Raw genomic sequence first — 17,497 nt, 5'->3', positions numbered from 1 at the left:
GGTGTACATAAAAATGGGTGCAAGCATATTTTTAAGTCCCTAAGGTGATCTTGCAAATGCTTCAAAAATGCACCTGCCGCCACTACCCGCATTCTAGAAAACACCTGCCACATACATGGGAACCCCACCCCGAATCAATGTTGCTAGTTTTAAAACTTTGTTCCCCTATTATTTTTTTTCGCCCCCAAAATGAAAGTACATTTTTTGGGGTGTCCTGAGGATTTTGTTTTCATTTTCTTTTTTTTGACAATTACTTTTTGGGGACACGCCCAGGGCTGCAGGCTATTTTTTTTTTTTTTAAAGCGTGCACCCCTAAACCCCAATTCTGCACTTTTTTTTGCTATGTATTACATGGTGAAAATTTATCCCCATTTTTTAACAAAGACTTTTCGCACTGGCGAAAAGTCTGTATTTGAATACGGGGATAATTGAAAATGATGTGATGCCGGCTTTTCGCAAGCTAATTGAATATGGCCCTTAAGTGGTCTAAATACACTATCTGTGATTACTAATATATGCAGTTAGCCTAACACACCCCCCTCCGAAAAAAATTTTCTTATTGAATATTTCTCTAAGAATTATGTAATAGATCAAGAAGAGCCAATGTAGAAATGGAGTCTCGCCAAATTGGGGATACCTTAAAATTACATCCTATTTGAGTAAAGATTGAGGTATGTTTTTAACAAGTACTGGTTACAAATAAGTTACTATCATGTCTCTTACCACAAATACAAACTTTATTGATGCACAGGGTTATTTACATACCACTAGGGGGAAAAAAAAAAAAATATATATATATATATATATATATATTATATAGCGACTGACGTATATTAGTGCAAGTATCTGTAAGATGTGCAATTATATATATATATATATATATATATATATTGTCTTCTTCCTTCTTCGTGATGAGCGGCCGGCCATCCAATGGCTAAGTGGTATACACAAACAATATTGTGCACACACGATTACCTATACACTGCTCAACCTATCTGGTGGTCACAGGAACCAAGAGTGGAGGGGGGGCCTCCATATAAGGGGCACAGCTACCGCATAAGGTCATGCCAAAGGTGTGCGCACAAACTTGGCACGCACCATTTTTGTGTGTATGCTTTAAGCGCGCATGCTATCAGCTCTTCAACATGACTATAGAAATTTTTCACTGGTTGGCCTCCCCTGTTCTAGAAGATGCTAGATAAATGTCAAGTAGAATCTGGTTGCTGTGCGCAACATCTCCACTTCTAAAAACTATCACTTTAATAAATATATCCCCACAAGTCTAAATAGCAGCATTGCAAAGTAAACACACTTTAAGGTATTTCCTAAACAGGAGATATTTTGGGGCAGTGTGCTGCAGTTTTAAACACACTTCTGTTTCTTTTTATACACTTAGGGGCATATTCAATTAGCTACAGTAAGCAAAATATATTGGAAAGGCTGTAATTAACATGCTCATCGGTCCTAATTTTCAGTTAGTGCGGCTTTGCACTCTCCCGCTTCCTGCGCAATTCAGTTGGAAAGAGCACTCACGCAGCAATACGGGCTGTTATTTCCTAGTTAAGTGTATAGAAAATGGGGAAATCAGCCTGCACTCTAAAGTGCAAATAAATGTTTGCCTACAGTATAGATGTCCAAGTGGCCAATAGCAAAATATTTTTAGCTCTTCAAATAGGATGGGTACGGGATGTCAGCGGTCAGAATCCCGACAGGATTAGGATACACTTGTCAGTAGGTAACCTAACCATCTACTTCCCCTCCTTCCCCAGTGTCTGACCCTAATCTCCCTCTCCCATAGTTCCTGAACCTGACCCTCCCCTCCCCACGCCCTAAACCTGACCCTCCCCTCCCCACGCCCTAAACCTGACCCTCCCCACGCCCTGAACCTGACCCTCCCCTCCCCACGCCCTAAACCTGACCCTCCCCTCCCCACGCCCTGAACCCTGACCCTCCCCACGCCCTGAACCCTCCCCTCCCCACGCCCTGAACCCTCCCCTCCCCACGCCCTAAACCTGACCCTCCCCTCCCCACTACTTACGTTCGGGAGTCCGGTGGTCGGGATATTGTCCACATTCCCTTTTCTAATAGTTTAAAAATTATAGTGTTTTAATGCAGATGTAGGTGCAAAAAATGCCTAAATTGATTTTTGTGTAATTTTAAGCAACTTTTAAAAAATGTGTTAAACACTAACAATCTCTAACTATCTTAAAAATGTGTTAAACTTGCAATCTTAAAAACACCTGTCCCATCCATAACACCCCCATATACCTGTTCCACATCTTTTAACCCATTATTCTTCACTTTGCAGAATATCATACTAAAAATTACATGACATTATTGGCCAAATTTAGCTTGTTGAAAACTAGTAAGTGTCTTAATCATATGGGGGGGTTAGCTCAGGGGGGTCTGAAGCAAGTCCCAGCAGTTTTACCTTTTAAAATAGATATATTCCCAAAGTTTCACCTGCTCAGAAAAATAAGCCACGTTGAAACCTATTAAAAATTACCACGGCTTAATTTGCGTGACTAATTGAATAGGAAAAACTCCTGGCCAGCCTTTTTAACTTGCATTGCAGGTTATCTCGGCTAACTGAAATATACCTCTTACAATAAGAAGTGAAGTACAATTTTTTTTTTTATATTATTAAATTGTGTCATTTTAAAGATTGAAATTCCATGGAGATGGTTTGATTCCCCTCCTTTATAAATGCTTAACTAATATCATTTTATGAATGTCAGGTATGAGAGTACCCACTTCTGAATAACTATTTATTTATTTTGATATTATTTATTAGTTATTGGGTAGCACCATCCAACTGGTCCCTACAATTTATATGGATTTCTTTTATCCAAGTAATGTGGTATGATAGGTAGGTGTAGGTAGACTTGTATAAGGTCAGTTTAGTTATATTATCCATGGTGCAGGATAACCTTGTTGGATCTCCCACAGGCCATTTTGTAGACTACTTTTTATATTATTTACATGCAGAGTGTGTATATACACACTCTGCAATTTATTTGAATACAGGGAATGCTAGTTCCAAAATATTGCAATCATTTGTCAAGCTGACCAACCACTTTATGGTCATCGCTTCTGGCCAGATGCGAAGACCGTGAAGTGGTTGGTCAGCTTGACAAATTATTGCAATATTTCGGAAGTAACATTCCCTGTATTCAAAGAAATTGCACTTTGAAAAGTGAGTGCCTAGTTTGTATGATATTTTTTTATGTAGATTATATATATTTTATTTTTTATTTTCATTTCCAGCCTTATCCTCCATTTATGCCTCGGAGACTAACTGGTCGTAGCAGATATCGATCACAACAGCCAATGCCACCACCTCCTTACCATCCGAGCCTTTTACCTTATGTTTTGTAAGTATTTCAAATTCAAATACTTCCTCCAATAGAGAATATCCATGTATTGTATCCGTTATGTAGGCTAATGTATATTATACCACATGAGGTGTAATAACAAATGGCCACCAATACTTTTTTTTTTATTTTGTCTATTCTGAAACACAACTGGCACAAGTTAATATGGGGAGATCTAGAATAGGAACTCCACTTTACTGCACAAACCAATGCCTAACGTGATAAAGGAAAAACAGCCTCTTACTGTATAGTCATAGTAGGGGGTGCTGGAAACAGCCATCGATTTATCCAAATTAACCAGCAAGCTATATATAGTTATATGGACCATATTCAGATAGAGGAGAGCAATAGAGGGAAATGAAAGACTGGAATATGTAATAGAATGGGGCAGGTTAGTTGTGTTTGATAATGCTAATCATAGGTTTTATAGATCTAACTTACTGAAGGCCTCAGAGAGGCTGTGTGACCAGTTGACCTCACTCTGCTAGGATACAGATTTACTGTACATAGACGAGATTAATAATCCTTAAGCAACCTGAGTGGGCTGGCTTTACCACTTTAAGGAGTTCCCTCTTAGTCAGTTAATCTGTTAGTGACTTCTCCCACTGCATCATGGGCAGGTAACTTGCTGCCACCATCAGGTTCCAATAATTGCATCTGGAACTGCTCATTCCACCCTACACTGGCACCTGGAACTTCTTCATTGGGTTTGTATGGTCACGGTGCTGCAACACCACCAGGTGGACGTCAGCCGACCCCCTACTGCTTACTCACTGTGGATCTGTCTGCTCTTGGTAACTGGTTGAGGGTATAGCTTGATGACACTGGGTTCAATTGCAAGACTGCAATAGAGCAGAATAGCGTTTTGCGCTATTCTTGCGGTCACATGATACAAACAGCCATTTTCTTGATAGCCGGAAGACGTTTAATGTTCACATTGTCTATAAAAGACAGTTCCTTCACAACATACAGAAGTACACTCCTCCTAGATGTATATCTTCGGAGCTCATTGAGACCCTTTTTATCCATTTCCAACATACAATACTGCAGGCCGTAAGCCTGCCCTGGTACGTTTAGCTAATCAAGCTATGTACATGCGCACTAAGCTGGGACGTTCACCATTTCACAGTGGTCTCCCTCTCTCTGTATGAGAGCACCTGGGGAAATAGTTCCTGAATAATGGCGATATTTAATGTTTTAATATTGTCTGGTTCTGAATAATTCAGTCATGACAAGCACTCACAAAAATAACACACTTTTTGCTGCATCTAAATCCTGCCAGAAAGTGACCACAAACCTGACAATGTTGAGAAGTGTTCAGCTGTATTAACTGTGTTCCTTTAGTGTTTTTTTTTTATTTTATTCTCCTCGATTTTGCTCACTTGCTGTGGAGAAACCAGAAGTTTTGAAATAATCACCTCTGGTCATTAATGTCATTTTTGGGGGAGATTTTCTGTACAAAGCTGAATATTGGGTTAAATGATGTGGTACAGGTATGTGGGGGATGTTAAATAAATGAGACCTGACACTTTGTAGCTGGGAGTTGCATATTGTTGGTGGTTTTTTTTTTTTTTTTGTGATTTAAAATTGCATTAAAAAATCACCTTACAGTATTTTTTCTGTACTTCAAATTCATTAGAGACCCCTTTTTATTACCTATTCTACCCTGCATCTTATTGCCCACTTTTCCCCACTCTTATTACAGGTAAAACCATACAGATTTACTGTGATACCTCTGTAATAAGCTTTTTGTAATTGCTTATCGCAGGATCGCTTGCTGAAAATAGCCCTCAATTTGTACATTAATATAACGCGGTAAAATCTGCGCTGATTGAATTGGTCCATAGTCTGATTTGTAACCAGTAGTTAAGACATGATCCAGAACATATCTGCAAGTATTTTTTTTGTTTTTCTTTCAATTGCATGTTTAATAACAATACAAACAAAATCATTTAGAAAATACATGTGTACCATTAAAAAAGGTGAATTGAACAGTTTAAAAATATAATTTTAAATACCTATAGAAACATGCGGGGGGTGATGCTACATGAAATATCAGAGTAGGCATGATCTGGGAAAAATCTCAGTGAAAGATAAGAGCCTGCAGGGTTTTTGCTGTTACAGAATATGAAATTCCAGTGTGGTTTTACAGTAAAGATAGAAAGCCAAGTTCTATTTATCAGGTTAGAATCTGACCTTGGCTCTAGGATTCAGCAGAAATCCATGGTATGTGTGTCCACACCTAACCATACAGTTGCTTCCTTTTATGAGGTAGTATGTCGACTCCTCTGTAAAGATTATATGCCAGACAAGGTTTTTAATTTCGGACACTGAAAGGGGCTGCAAGTGTTTACAGAATTTGGCTGTGTGGCTTTTGACAGCTGCTAGATTATGAAATGGGTGTGTTAAATCTTGTGAAGGGTAACACAGAAAAAAGGTCCAGGGTTCTTTTATGTATATATTTCCCAGAATTGGTAGTTCCACGGATCAGCCCACTATATGTGTAGAAAAGTACCCTGTGAACAGGTCAGAAGTAAGAAATAACTTCTTTTCTTTGAAAAATGTTAATCCTTCAGTTTAGTTATGTTTACCTATGATCACATCAAATGTATGAAAACAGCATTTTTTTTTTTTGTTGTTGCATCAATTTTAGTCTTTGTGGCCTCTTACTATTTTACCACTGCATTAAGTATGGTTTTTCTTCCATTTTTAGATCAATGCTTCCAGTGCCTCCTACTGTAGGACCAGCCTTCAGCTTTGAGTTGGATGTAGAAGATGGAGAGGTGGAAAACTATGAGGTTGGTGTATGTATTCACAAACATATTTCTTTGCTATTATTAACTGCATTTAGACTAACAAAATCATTGTTTTAAAAAAAGTAACATTTATGTATGGAGAACAGTTCACTACACTAGTGCTCTATGCAATAATACGATTGTGTTCTGTAACCAAGTGAATTTAGCAGTAAAGTTGTGCTCATCTGTTTGCAGCTGTAGAAAACTGCTTTTACCAGTTGGCATTGTGGTGTTGTACAGGAGATCTGGTCCCTAGATGGCAGATGGTGAGGTGCAATCGTAGTACATAGAGTACACGAGTGGCGGTGGGCACGTTCAGGTATAAAGAGCTAGCAAGTTCGAGATTTGTAACTTGAGCAGTGGAATAAGAGCTAATAATGGTGCATTAAAGGTAAAATTGTGAAAGTGCAGGTAAAGATTAGAGTGGAATTAGGTGATGGGCTTAGAGGAGATTTGAAGGTAATAAGGATGGGTGGATGGTGTGAGCAATAGGGTTGATTAGGGACTTGAGAGTAGTGAGAACAGTTTGGAGGGAACAAATATTAAATGGATGAGGAGTAGAAAACGCTAGGGGGGAACAGTAATATGGATGGCCAGGCAATTACAGGGTTAAGGGGACAGAAGTATTGGAGAACCCTGCTTTTCAGAGTTCTGCTTATATTTGGCAAATGTTCTGATCTTTCATCTTCTTTTTTTTTTATATATATATATATATATATATATATATAAAAAAGAAGATGAAAGATCAGAACATTTGCCAAATATAAGCAGAACTTATATATATATATATATATATATATATTCTGTTTGCGTTTGACAGGATGTTAGATGTACAGAACAGTACTGTTTTACAATGTAATAAGCCTCTTACTTCAAATGCCGAATTATTACATTTAGTGAGCAAAGTATGTCTATGGCTGCGTCTTACATTCATAACCTAACCTGTAAGTGCTGGGCCCTCCTGTTGTCTAAGCAATATGAAAGCACCTCATTCAGATTTTTGACCGAATTACTAGTTACCAGTATGTGCATTTATGGAGAAATTAATTCGTACAATATCTGTCTGGCTTTTCTTTGCAGGCATTGCTAAATCTAGCCGAAAGACTTGGTGAAGCGAAACCACGAGGATTAACAAAGGCAGATATTGAACAGCTTCCATCATATAGGTTTAACCCAAACAACCATCAGTCGGAGCAGACCTTGTAAGTTGTTTTTTTTTTTTACTGAAGTACAGATTAAACTTTTGCTTATTTAAAATGGAATTAAGTTGTTACACTGTTAAGGGATTAGTATTTGGTGTTTTCTGCACTTATTTAAATTCTGTAACTCCAATGTTCTGGACTGTTTAACGGAGTGGTCCTCACTATGTGGGCTGACTACATTGGGTAATGTCTGTCAGTTTCATAGAAATTAGCGGGTGTTGCCCAGCTGGTTTGATGACCTCTGCCTAATTTGCTGCATTGTTCTCTCTCTGGCTCTGGTCACCCCTTAACTCAGCTGAATTCACCCTGCTTGGCCCCTCTGCACCTCAGGCTGTCAGTTGAGCTGTGTGACCCTGCGCCGAATGATACCTACCCTCCAGGTGACAGACTCCGTCCGCTGATCATATGGTGAGGGAGAACGGTGTTTGCTCCGCAGCCTCCAGCGTTAGCCTCCCTCGTCTGTCAGAAACCGGGAGTTTTGGGGTCCGCTAGTGGCATTTCCCTGGCCTTGCGAGCTGACAGTACCTTTGAAGATCTGGTTGGCTGTAACTCTATCCTGCTCTGTGGTTTCGGGCTGTGGTGTCTGCGCCCACATGACTCGGCTGCTGGCTCTTTATTCCTGCAGCCTGGTGACCTCAGTTAATCCGTGGAACCAGAGATCTTCCTCAGCTGCATCCCCGCTTCCTCCCAGATGCCTCTCCTATGGCTGGACCTCCATTTCCCCTGCTCAGTTTCTTACCTCTTTTGCTGCAGTCTCTCCATTGCTCTGAGCAGCCTTCTGTGCAAGGCAGCTGTGTTCTGTGTGACTGCAGTGCAGGCAGCCTGCTACATACTGCCTTCCTCTGTTTCTGCCTCTACACTAGCTGCTCAGAATGGTGTCCAGCTTTCCTATTATATATACACTGCATAGTGTGGCTGCTTCCTGCGTTCTCCGTCTCCTGATCCTTTTTTTTTATTTTATTTTTTGACTGCTGTTCTCATTGACCACTAGAAGCCCTCATTCTGTAACTTTGGAAAATTATAACAGCTTGCTCTTTGTTATTCACTCTTTAATTTAAGAGCTATGTGACTGCTCTTCTATATGTACCTGCTCCCCTTTTCTCAAATCTATGATGTACATGGCTGCAAATTCTGTATCGTCCAAGGAATCTAAAATCCCTTCTCTATCAGCTGACCACTCAGATTCGTCTAGTTCTTTCTTCATCCCACTACTTGGGAGAATGGCATCTCATGGCTACTCATAACACCTCCACAATGGAATTTTGTGAAATGCATATTAAAATTTTCCAAGACCATTTCCCCTCTACCATTCAAAAATGACAGGACTTTCAGCCTATAACGAGAATCCTTGAAAGGCACAATTTGAATTACCTCTACTTATATTGCATGCAACTGTCTTTTATTTTTAATACTACCGTCGTTTGTATTACCTTTTTTATTACATGTTTGTGAATCTTGATAAAATTTACCAGCAAGAGGCATATGGGTAAAAGATTGTCAAAGAAAGAAAAAGTTTGACTAAAAATAAAAAAAACACTGACTTTATATGGGAGGAGGGGATACATGTATAGTAGTGATGCTCCAAATTGCTAAAATGTATCAGAATGCTTTTCTTTTCTCGACCTAGAGTTTCAGAAGATTTTTTTATTTAGGCTAGTTGTAGCTCTTGCTGGTCAGGAGCCCATATTAGGCTGCTATACTGCCTTAATTGTAAAAATCCTTTTCAGGTGTGTAGTGTGCATGTGTGATTTCGAGTCAAGACAACTACTAAGAGTCTTACCATGCAACCATGAATTCCATGCGAAGTGTGTAGACAAATGGCTTAAGGTGAGATTTCATTCAAACAATTTTATTTTATGAAGTTGTGATTCCAGTAATTTGGCTGTACACGTGCTGAATTGTGGGACAGAAATTTGTTTTACTGATGGGATGCAGGCATACTTAAGGCCCATTTGCCTAGTTCCTTTAAGACTCAAAGTTCTTGCAAACCATGAATTCTACATATGCTTGACTGTAAGGCAGTAGTTCTCCAGTAGCTGGGAAGCATCACATTGTGGTTAATTATGGTTCAGCTTGTTTTTGTCTGATCCTTGCTTTTGAAAACTTCTCTTTTTTGAAAGCTAAATGATGACAAGCCCATATTTACTCACTTATGTCTTGGATGCGGAGGATGAGTAAATTGTAAGGCTGAAACTTCCCATACTTAGCTCAAGACCTATGGAATTAGGAATGAGTTGAACATTTTAGAAAAATTTGTCAAAATAATTGTAGTACATTTTAATAAGTTTCAGGTTTAATATTTCTGGATATATCAATATAAACGAGTATCAAAATAGAAATATTTAAATCTACTTTATCCATATTTTTATTCTTCCCTGATTTTCTGTAATGGTTTTTATCTCCTGTGCTTGTTTTATTTTTTATTGAAATAGTCCTGTACATTAAGCAGCAATATTTGTCTGTTAATATAAGTTTTGTTTTTTCATCTAGGCCAATCGTACCTGCCCTATTTGTCGAGCTGATGCGTCAGAAGTGCATCGTGATTCAGAATGACCAATCTCAGAGCACAATTCTAGCTCGGGTGTTCCTAGTCACGTGTGTGTAATTTTAAATGCACATGCACAACAACTATCCATTGAACTTAACCCATGTGGCTTCCAGCCTATTCTTTACACAAAAGGGTCTATGGGACCTCTTTTTGCACTGTGTGATTTAATCAATTATAAAGCTTATAATTAGTCTTCACAATTATGGGATTGTTATACTAACCGTGTGATTGGGACTCCAAAGATTATTATTATTATTTTTTTATATTCCTTAGCTTATTTTGTGTGTGCACTAACATTCCCTGGTTTTCGTGTGATCATTCCGAGTGTATTTGCTGCAAGATTACGTGGATGTGATCTTTTAGCATGTGCTTTTATATTTAATCGGAAAATATGAAACAAAATACAGTGGTAGCTCCAAACCATTTAGCAATCTACCTTATTATAGAGCCTTCAGATACTGTGAGAGCGAACGGATGGAATGTAAGACTGTGTGTTAGTGGCAATGTTGCTTTGTATGTTGGCTTGTGTCGAGCACAAGAGCGTGAATATGTGCAGTTGGGAACTTATATACCAGCATGTACTGAGAACGTATGTGTGTAGTATTACTTATGCTGCATTGTATAATCTTGTGTGTTATTTAAACAGTACTAGTACTGTACACTGGTTTCTTTTCTTGTGTTTGCAGTTGCACACTGAATGCTAAGGGTGTAGCGATCTATAGGCATTTCATACCGCTTTGTCTCCCTTTCCATATGATATATTCTCCTTCTCTTTTTTTTTTTTTTTTTTTTTGTCACTGCAGTAAAAATGGGAAAAGTGCATCAGTGTATTAATTTATTTAAGAAGTACTACTAGATGATACTACAGAAGTTTATTGCAAATTGGGCAACACATGAACTGAACATTTAACTATATAAAGCCATAAATATATTTTTGGGTGATTGTACCTCTTGTGTATGTAAATTGTGCTCTTTGCAGATTTTTACAGTTTCCTTAAATAGCTAAATTCTATTTAACTTATACCTGCCGGGTCATGACCCATCAGGGTGTAAAATGTATGTATTTTGTCTAATCAGCTGTAGGTGTTTACTAGGCATGTGTGTATTAGATGCTGCTTTTATGTCTCATTAAACCATATCACATCTCTTTTAAATTGGTTAGAGTGTTAGGTAGGGTCTTTGGAATAACTGCCATCACTCAAAGCTAATTCTAACTTTCCCTAACCAAATATTATTGTCAGAGTAGTTATGTGAAAGCATTGTGCTCTCATTAGGAATGTTTCTGCATTGTTGCTATTACAATTTGACGGCTTCATTGCTGTGTCGACAAAACTGAAACCCAACCTATGGCAACGGAGGCAAAACTGGAAGATGGAACACGGAGCATGGATGTAGTATGTGCTATTTACTTCTCTTCAGTATAAGAGTAGACCTATTGATCGATTTATTTTTTTTTATTTATTTTTTTTATTAAATGGCAAAGCAAACACTTTGTCATGCAATACTTGTGTTCCAGAAGTAATTAACTACAGTATATCTTTACTTTTAATGTTTTGGCCCTATTCTTCGTTTCTAATGCCAGTGTAATTTCATATAAATTAAAGATTTGGCAGTTGTTGAGTGTGAGGACTTAAAATTGGTTTGTTTCAAAATAAGTCTTTGTACTCATTCTTACGCACACTAGAGGCAGTCATTTGTTGGGCTGATCCATTTGATGGGAGCTAGTGGCATTTCTAAGCCATGATGCACAAAGTACCTTATGTCTCAGTGATGTCACTCGCTCCTTATTCATAGGCAGCATTGACATTAGTTCTGTGTGCAAGCCTTGCATTGACTACTCTATAGTTCTCATTTTTACATTCACAAGAGGAATGGTCAGTTAGTTGTCATTGGGGGCTTATTCTGTGATGAAAAAATATATGTAACCAAAAATATTTTAAACTGCACTTTTTTCATTTTCCTCTGCAATGCTGCATTTTGGGTATCTTCTTCTTTTTTTTTTCTTTTTTTTCTTCTTACTGTTGGTTGCAATAGCACAAGCAGCACAATTATCATTGATATTGCTGTATTTTGCTGCCAGTCCCAGCTTTAATTTAGTTGTGTGTCATAACTTGGGTCGCATGTCCCCTGTGCTTGTCACCGTTCTGTCTCAGACAGTGTTATTCTGTTACTTCATGCTGCTTCTCCTTTATCCAAGCTTTTGGTTCAGTGGACTAAACAAAAGCACAATTTGCCTATGGTTTTTACACACTGTTGCCTCCATTACCCAATTTCAAATACAGACCATTTAACTTTTTTAAAATAAACATTTAAGTCGGTAAACACCACAATGTTCTATAGCCAAATAGAAAAATCTTGATTTTGGTATAATTTTAAATCAATCTTTGAACTAACCAGCCACTGGCCATTGTCACATTTTTAATAAACATATAAAACTATGTAATTGCATAAATTGTACACCACTCCTCTTATAGTGCTACAAATACTTTTTATATACTGCGAAAAGTTTTTACTTGTATAGACTTAACACTATTACACACAATATTCACTTTATTTAAGCATGCAAGCATCGCACTTTTTCTAGCTTAGACTAAGCTAAATGGGGAGGAAAAAAAATAGTCTAGGTTACACATTTAATAAAGTTTTGTTCACTTTCTGACAAAATGCAATTTACAGGTTTTTTCTTTTTTTAGGACTTCAAAATGTTTAAAAAGTAGGGTCACTTTTCAGAGTTTCATTGTTCTACACTCTGGAGTCTGGAGGCTGGTACTTCTGGAAACCTCTTCCCTTTTTTTTGCTTCTTTCCTTTTTACATGTGTCTCTTACAGACATGTGCTGACTTGCTTCCTGCGGTTAATGAATCTATAAAAAGCACACATGCATGCTTTCTGAACCAGCTCTGACCGGCTACAAGTTTCCTAATTTTGGGGGGGTTTTTTAAGGCCACAACATGTCCAGGAGTCAGAGGATCTTTTTCAGCTGTTACTGCCATATATTCTGTATCTGATGCCCGTAGCCTGCAGTAGTGTCTGACTGCACAAGAATTAATACAGATGTTGTCATCTCCCACTCCCTAGACCTTTTATCAACGGTTGGCTTCAGTATCTGGCATTCTGTTTGCATATTTTTCCCACTATTGCATGACATCCTTGCTTTATTTCATGTTTTGTGGCTCTGGTCTACAAGTGATTATCAAGGCCTTTTAGATGTTCATGGTTTTATTTGATATAAATTGTTTTTTATAATCTTTCTAACTATGCCTTGCCCTGTTGCAGTATTCTTTTTCCCCCTTCCTCATTAAATATTTCAACTGATTCATCTTTAGGCCTTACAGGAAGGAGCCTTTTGTGTGTTCTCCCCTATTGGTACATTTACAGTTACCTCATTTTGCTATTTATGTGTTTCAGATTTGCCAATGAAAGCTCATGGATTTTATTGGATTCGTATATATATATATTTTTTTTTTCTTTAAATCATTCTTTATTGTATCATTTAACATGACATGTAGTTTTAAATGTATTATATAAATATCTGTAACCAAATCATTTGAAGGCTTGATAAATTTTTAACAATTTGTAAATTTTTTATGAGAGTTACTAGTAATGCTTTACTAAGTAGTGCAATGATTTATTTTTTATTTTTATTTTTTTTTATCCCTGTGTCCAATTTTGGAGTTGAGAGGGTTGTTCAGTAATAAATGTATGGTGTACAACTAAGTCTGCTTTGGTTTGTGTATTGAAATTGCGTAAAACATTTAAGTTTTAGCTTGCATTATATGGCAAAAAAGCTTCAATGGGATGTAAATAGCACCTATTATTGATTTATTCAATACTTGTCATTAATCATGTCATACTGTAAATCTTTAAACTGTGTCCCAAGAAAAAATAAATTATTCCCAGTGTATCGGGCACTAAAGGATTAAATAATATAATAGAACCAGCACTAATCAAATGATCAAAGGAAAAATTGTAAATAAATATAAAAAAATGAATGTATCAGTAAGATAATATTTTATTAACCTTTAAAAAGACATGGTTGTGAAAACTGGTAAAAAGTAAAATTCATATATAACCAAACATCCTGTGGACAATTAATGTCTCTCCTGTATAGTAGATGGTATTAGGACTGGATTCCAAACTGACTGAATATCTGAACACAGCGATAATTACCATTTGATGGATTGAAGTGAATACAGTCGTCTTAGCATGTCCTGTGCAAATTCCTGGGGCTGTATATTAGTCCACTTTTGGTTGCTGGTACAAAGTCCAAGATGGAAGCTTGTTTAGTTGTCCAGAGAAATGTTATTTTCCCGAGGAGAGTCCAAAGCGTCCTGGAATCCTTATCAACCTCACAGGTGTTTGTAGGTGAAGTCTGGTTGTCTGCTTAATGCGTTTCGCTGGATCAATAACCTCCAGCTTCATCAGAAGCATAATCCAGTTAAGATAACGAGCTCTTTTATACTCTGTAAATTACAGAGATCTAGAACACCTGTTCAAAATCATTCTGACATCTGTTTTTCATGTATATTAATATTAAAAAATTAGAGGCAATCTTACCTGAAAAGGATATATAATACATATACAATCATACCATTATTTTTTATATTTTTCATTTTTGTTGATACTAAAAATCCACATATATGCCGATCATGTGATCATACTGCGATCACATGGTACATAAGAGACCAATCCTGGACTTTGTTTATCCGCATCCAGGTAACCTAGCCCCGAGTATAATAATGGTCTTCACATTACTACAAAACTCCGATCATATGATTTCACTAGTCACATGGTACGTGACGTTACCCGTCGTCATAGGCTACTTCGTTACCTAGCAACCACGATGTTTACATCACGCATCAATACCCGCTGGGTTTAAGGGATCGTAATAGTTTTTATTAGTATTCCTTGATAATTGGGGACACTAGTTTGTTTTATATAAGGGCTATTTATATCCTGGATGCGGGGATTCTATAGCCACAGTATTTATGTACAGATCGATCTCATAATTTTCCACATCATATCATCCATTGATAGATTATATCAATTCACTATCTGAAGTATAGATAATGGGAGAATAGGTAAGATATCTTGATCGTACTGACCCTATATTATGGAATTAAGTTCAATGGTCTCGTTAAGACACACAGGATACATAGAGTCCATTGATACCACTGATTCCCCTCACAGCCATTAGTTGTGCAGCATATCAGTCATACTATCCCACCATCAGTTGTAAGATGGTGGGGCTGGTGGAGACGTGGTCAAACATTGAGGTGCATAGTGTGAAGTTCAGCAAGCTGTCATGTCCTGGCTTCAGGCGCTTGATGCTGATTGCGTCTATGCTGAGATCGATGTCTAAGTATTTGTTCCAACAGTACACCAAGACAAGTATGGGGACTATGTGGAAAAATAATCTGTACCAAGACCATATACTATTGATTTATATGTATGAGTTGAATAATTTCTCCTTCTAGAAAGCTCTTTCAGGATTAAAGATGGAAGACCAAATCACAGGGCACCACAAGGACCATTGTCAAAGTCTGTTTTCCCCCACACCAATAGGGGGCATGATTGTGCAATATTCTGACTACCCATTCTAACAAAGATCAATGGGTTTTAGATATTGTATTGTGAGAAGTGGATACAGTTCTATAAGTGATTTGTAGTTCAGTGGTACACAGGAAGTCTATAATTCTGGATGATGGGACAACATTTAAAGTTCTGTCTGCCTCTCAACCTGATAATGTCCAAGAAACTTTACAAAAGTTTTAGTGATGAAAGTGTTAGAATTAGGAAAATGTGGTTGACATATGGCTATATTTGAATGTCATTCTGCTAAGCATAAGAAAGTTTCAATGCCAACACCATGAAAGTCAAACCACTTGTGCGGATTAATGTCATACAAGACAGTAACTGTCAGAAGAAAGTGTCAAAATCAAATCTGTGGCACATTAATTACAGAACATTTGGAGGACAGAAAAGTGCTTCAGCTTTGGGAATACTGTCCTCCACCATTGGGGTGGTGGTCTGGGTGAGGTGGCATATGTGCAGTCTTCAAACTGGACTTCCTAACCCCGTGAGATCACAAGCAGGCCTTTCTTGACAACATCAGACCATAAAGTGTGACTTTGTGGCAAAATACTAAACTAAAGACACAGGAAATGTCACATTCTGACACAGATTATGCTAGGTAGGTGGTAACCGGAAGAGAAGAAGCTTCACATAAATTACTGCCAATAAGAGCATTATTGGAAGCATTTAAATGTCTTCATCTACAGTTACTGTGGGAGCATCTTATAGTATTATCAAACAATAACCAGGCAGCACCAGAAACGAAGCTGATCTCTTATGTAGAAATAAATATTAGGTACTTGGCAATTGTGTTCTTGCCAGCGACATAAACAATTGATCATTCCATTAAGTTGATGACAAGTTATTTTAGGGAAAAGGTCTCTACATTATGAAGTCTTCCAGCTACTGATAGATTCTGGTTTTCTCAAGGAAACATGATAAAAAGAAAAAAACAGAATGCTAAAGTGCCATGGTACTTCTCGTCACAAAGTTCTAGAGATAGGAGTGGATGTATTAACCGTCCCATGCGCATTTCTACTCCAATCCCTTACATGCTAAAAAAAAATAAAATGTACAGGTGATAACAAACCTTTTGTTGTGTCCATCAGTGCTATAGTTCTTGGTAGCCTGGGCAATGCTTCTGGAAGAACCATGGCCTCCATCTCTTAATCCAGATTAATTGTGCCAGGATACAGTTTTTAATTCAAATATAGATCAACTACATTTTATGACATGGAAATTGGGTGGGAATTGCACAGGGATAAAGGAGAAGCAATCAGTCCGTAACACTTCTTAATATACTATGCAATAGTCTATTACACTAGCAACCAGCCCAGTCTTCCCATGAGAGCAATTTTGAATTTATGGCAACTTTTTTTTTTTTTTTTTTTTTTTTTTTCTTCTAACAGATGTCCTCTTGACATCAACACGAAAAGATTTAGTATTTGACGTGACACGCAAAAGGGCCACGTAAAGTTGTCCATGAGAAAAATTGTCTCCACTTAGGTCAACTCCAGCCATGTTAAGTGTTTTGTCTCTGTGGGGTTTTTTTTTCTTTTATTGACATGCCAAAGCAGATTCTTACTGGGAATTGGACTTGTTTGAAAGGTAAACATTTTTTCACATTATATAGGAACAGTGTAAGGAAAAAAAAATAAAAAGGTAAAAACTGAAATTTGTATCAGTAAAAAGGGTTTATATCAATTTCTCTGGAGAAACCGGATGATACATATCAATCTCTACATGGTATTAAATAAAGTCCATCGTGATATATCTTCAATGGTTTTGGCAGTATAAACCAAGAAAGCACTCGGATGTTGGTTTTTTTTCCATTCACTTTCTTCACGGCTCAGCTCCCTTTTGTCATACATTATTTCACACACCTAAACCTTCCTTGACAAATGCGCTATAGAATAGTGAAAGCTTCATCAAAATCTGTCCAGTGGTTCTCCGGATTAGTCCAAATCCGCAGACAGATGCCCACCAGGGACTTTGTTATACTATG

General features: G+C 37.5%; 1 protein-coding gene across 4 annotated transcripts in view; it reads left to right on the top strand.

Moving 5' to 3' along the window:
• Window positions 1-13,906, top strand: part of RNF38 (ring finger protein 38) — a 232,247-nt gene extending 218,341 nt beyond the window's left edge. For 2 of the 4 annotated variants that reach the window (XM_088460072.1, XM_088460071.1), the window contains exons 7-11: window positions 3,268-3,374; window positions 6,088-6,178; window positions 7,250-7,371; window positions 9,099-9,198; window positions 9,862-13,904. In XM_088460072.1, the coding sequence (XP_088316198.1) occupies window positions 3,268-3,374; window positions 6,088-6,178; window positions 7,250-7,371; window positions 9,099-9,198; window positions 9,862-9,924 (483 nt within the window). In that variant the 3' untranslated portion in view covers window positions 9,925-13,904. Of the gene's footprint in view, window positions 1-3,267; window positions 3,375-6,087; window positions 6,179-7,249; window positions 7,372-9,098; window positions 9,199-9,861 lie in introns of all 4 variants that reach the window. The other 2 variants (XM_088460070.1, XM_088460069.1) reach the window with 2 other exon arrangements.
• The last annotated feature ends 3,591 nt before the right edge of the window (window positions 13,907-17,497 follow it).

This window comes from Taudactylus pleione, unplaced genomic scaffold, assembly GCF_031769625.1.
Source record: "Taudactylus pleione unplaced genomic scaffold, aTauple2 ptg000967l, whole genome shotgun sequence".
Classification (NCBI taxonomy): Eukaryota; Metazoa; Chordata; class Amphibia; order Anura; family Myobatrachidae; genus Taudactylus; species Taudactylus pleione.
Note: the sequence above shows the minus strand (reverse complement) of the source record. Positions and strands in the feature narration are given on the sequence as shown.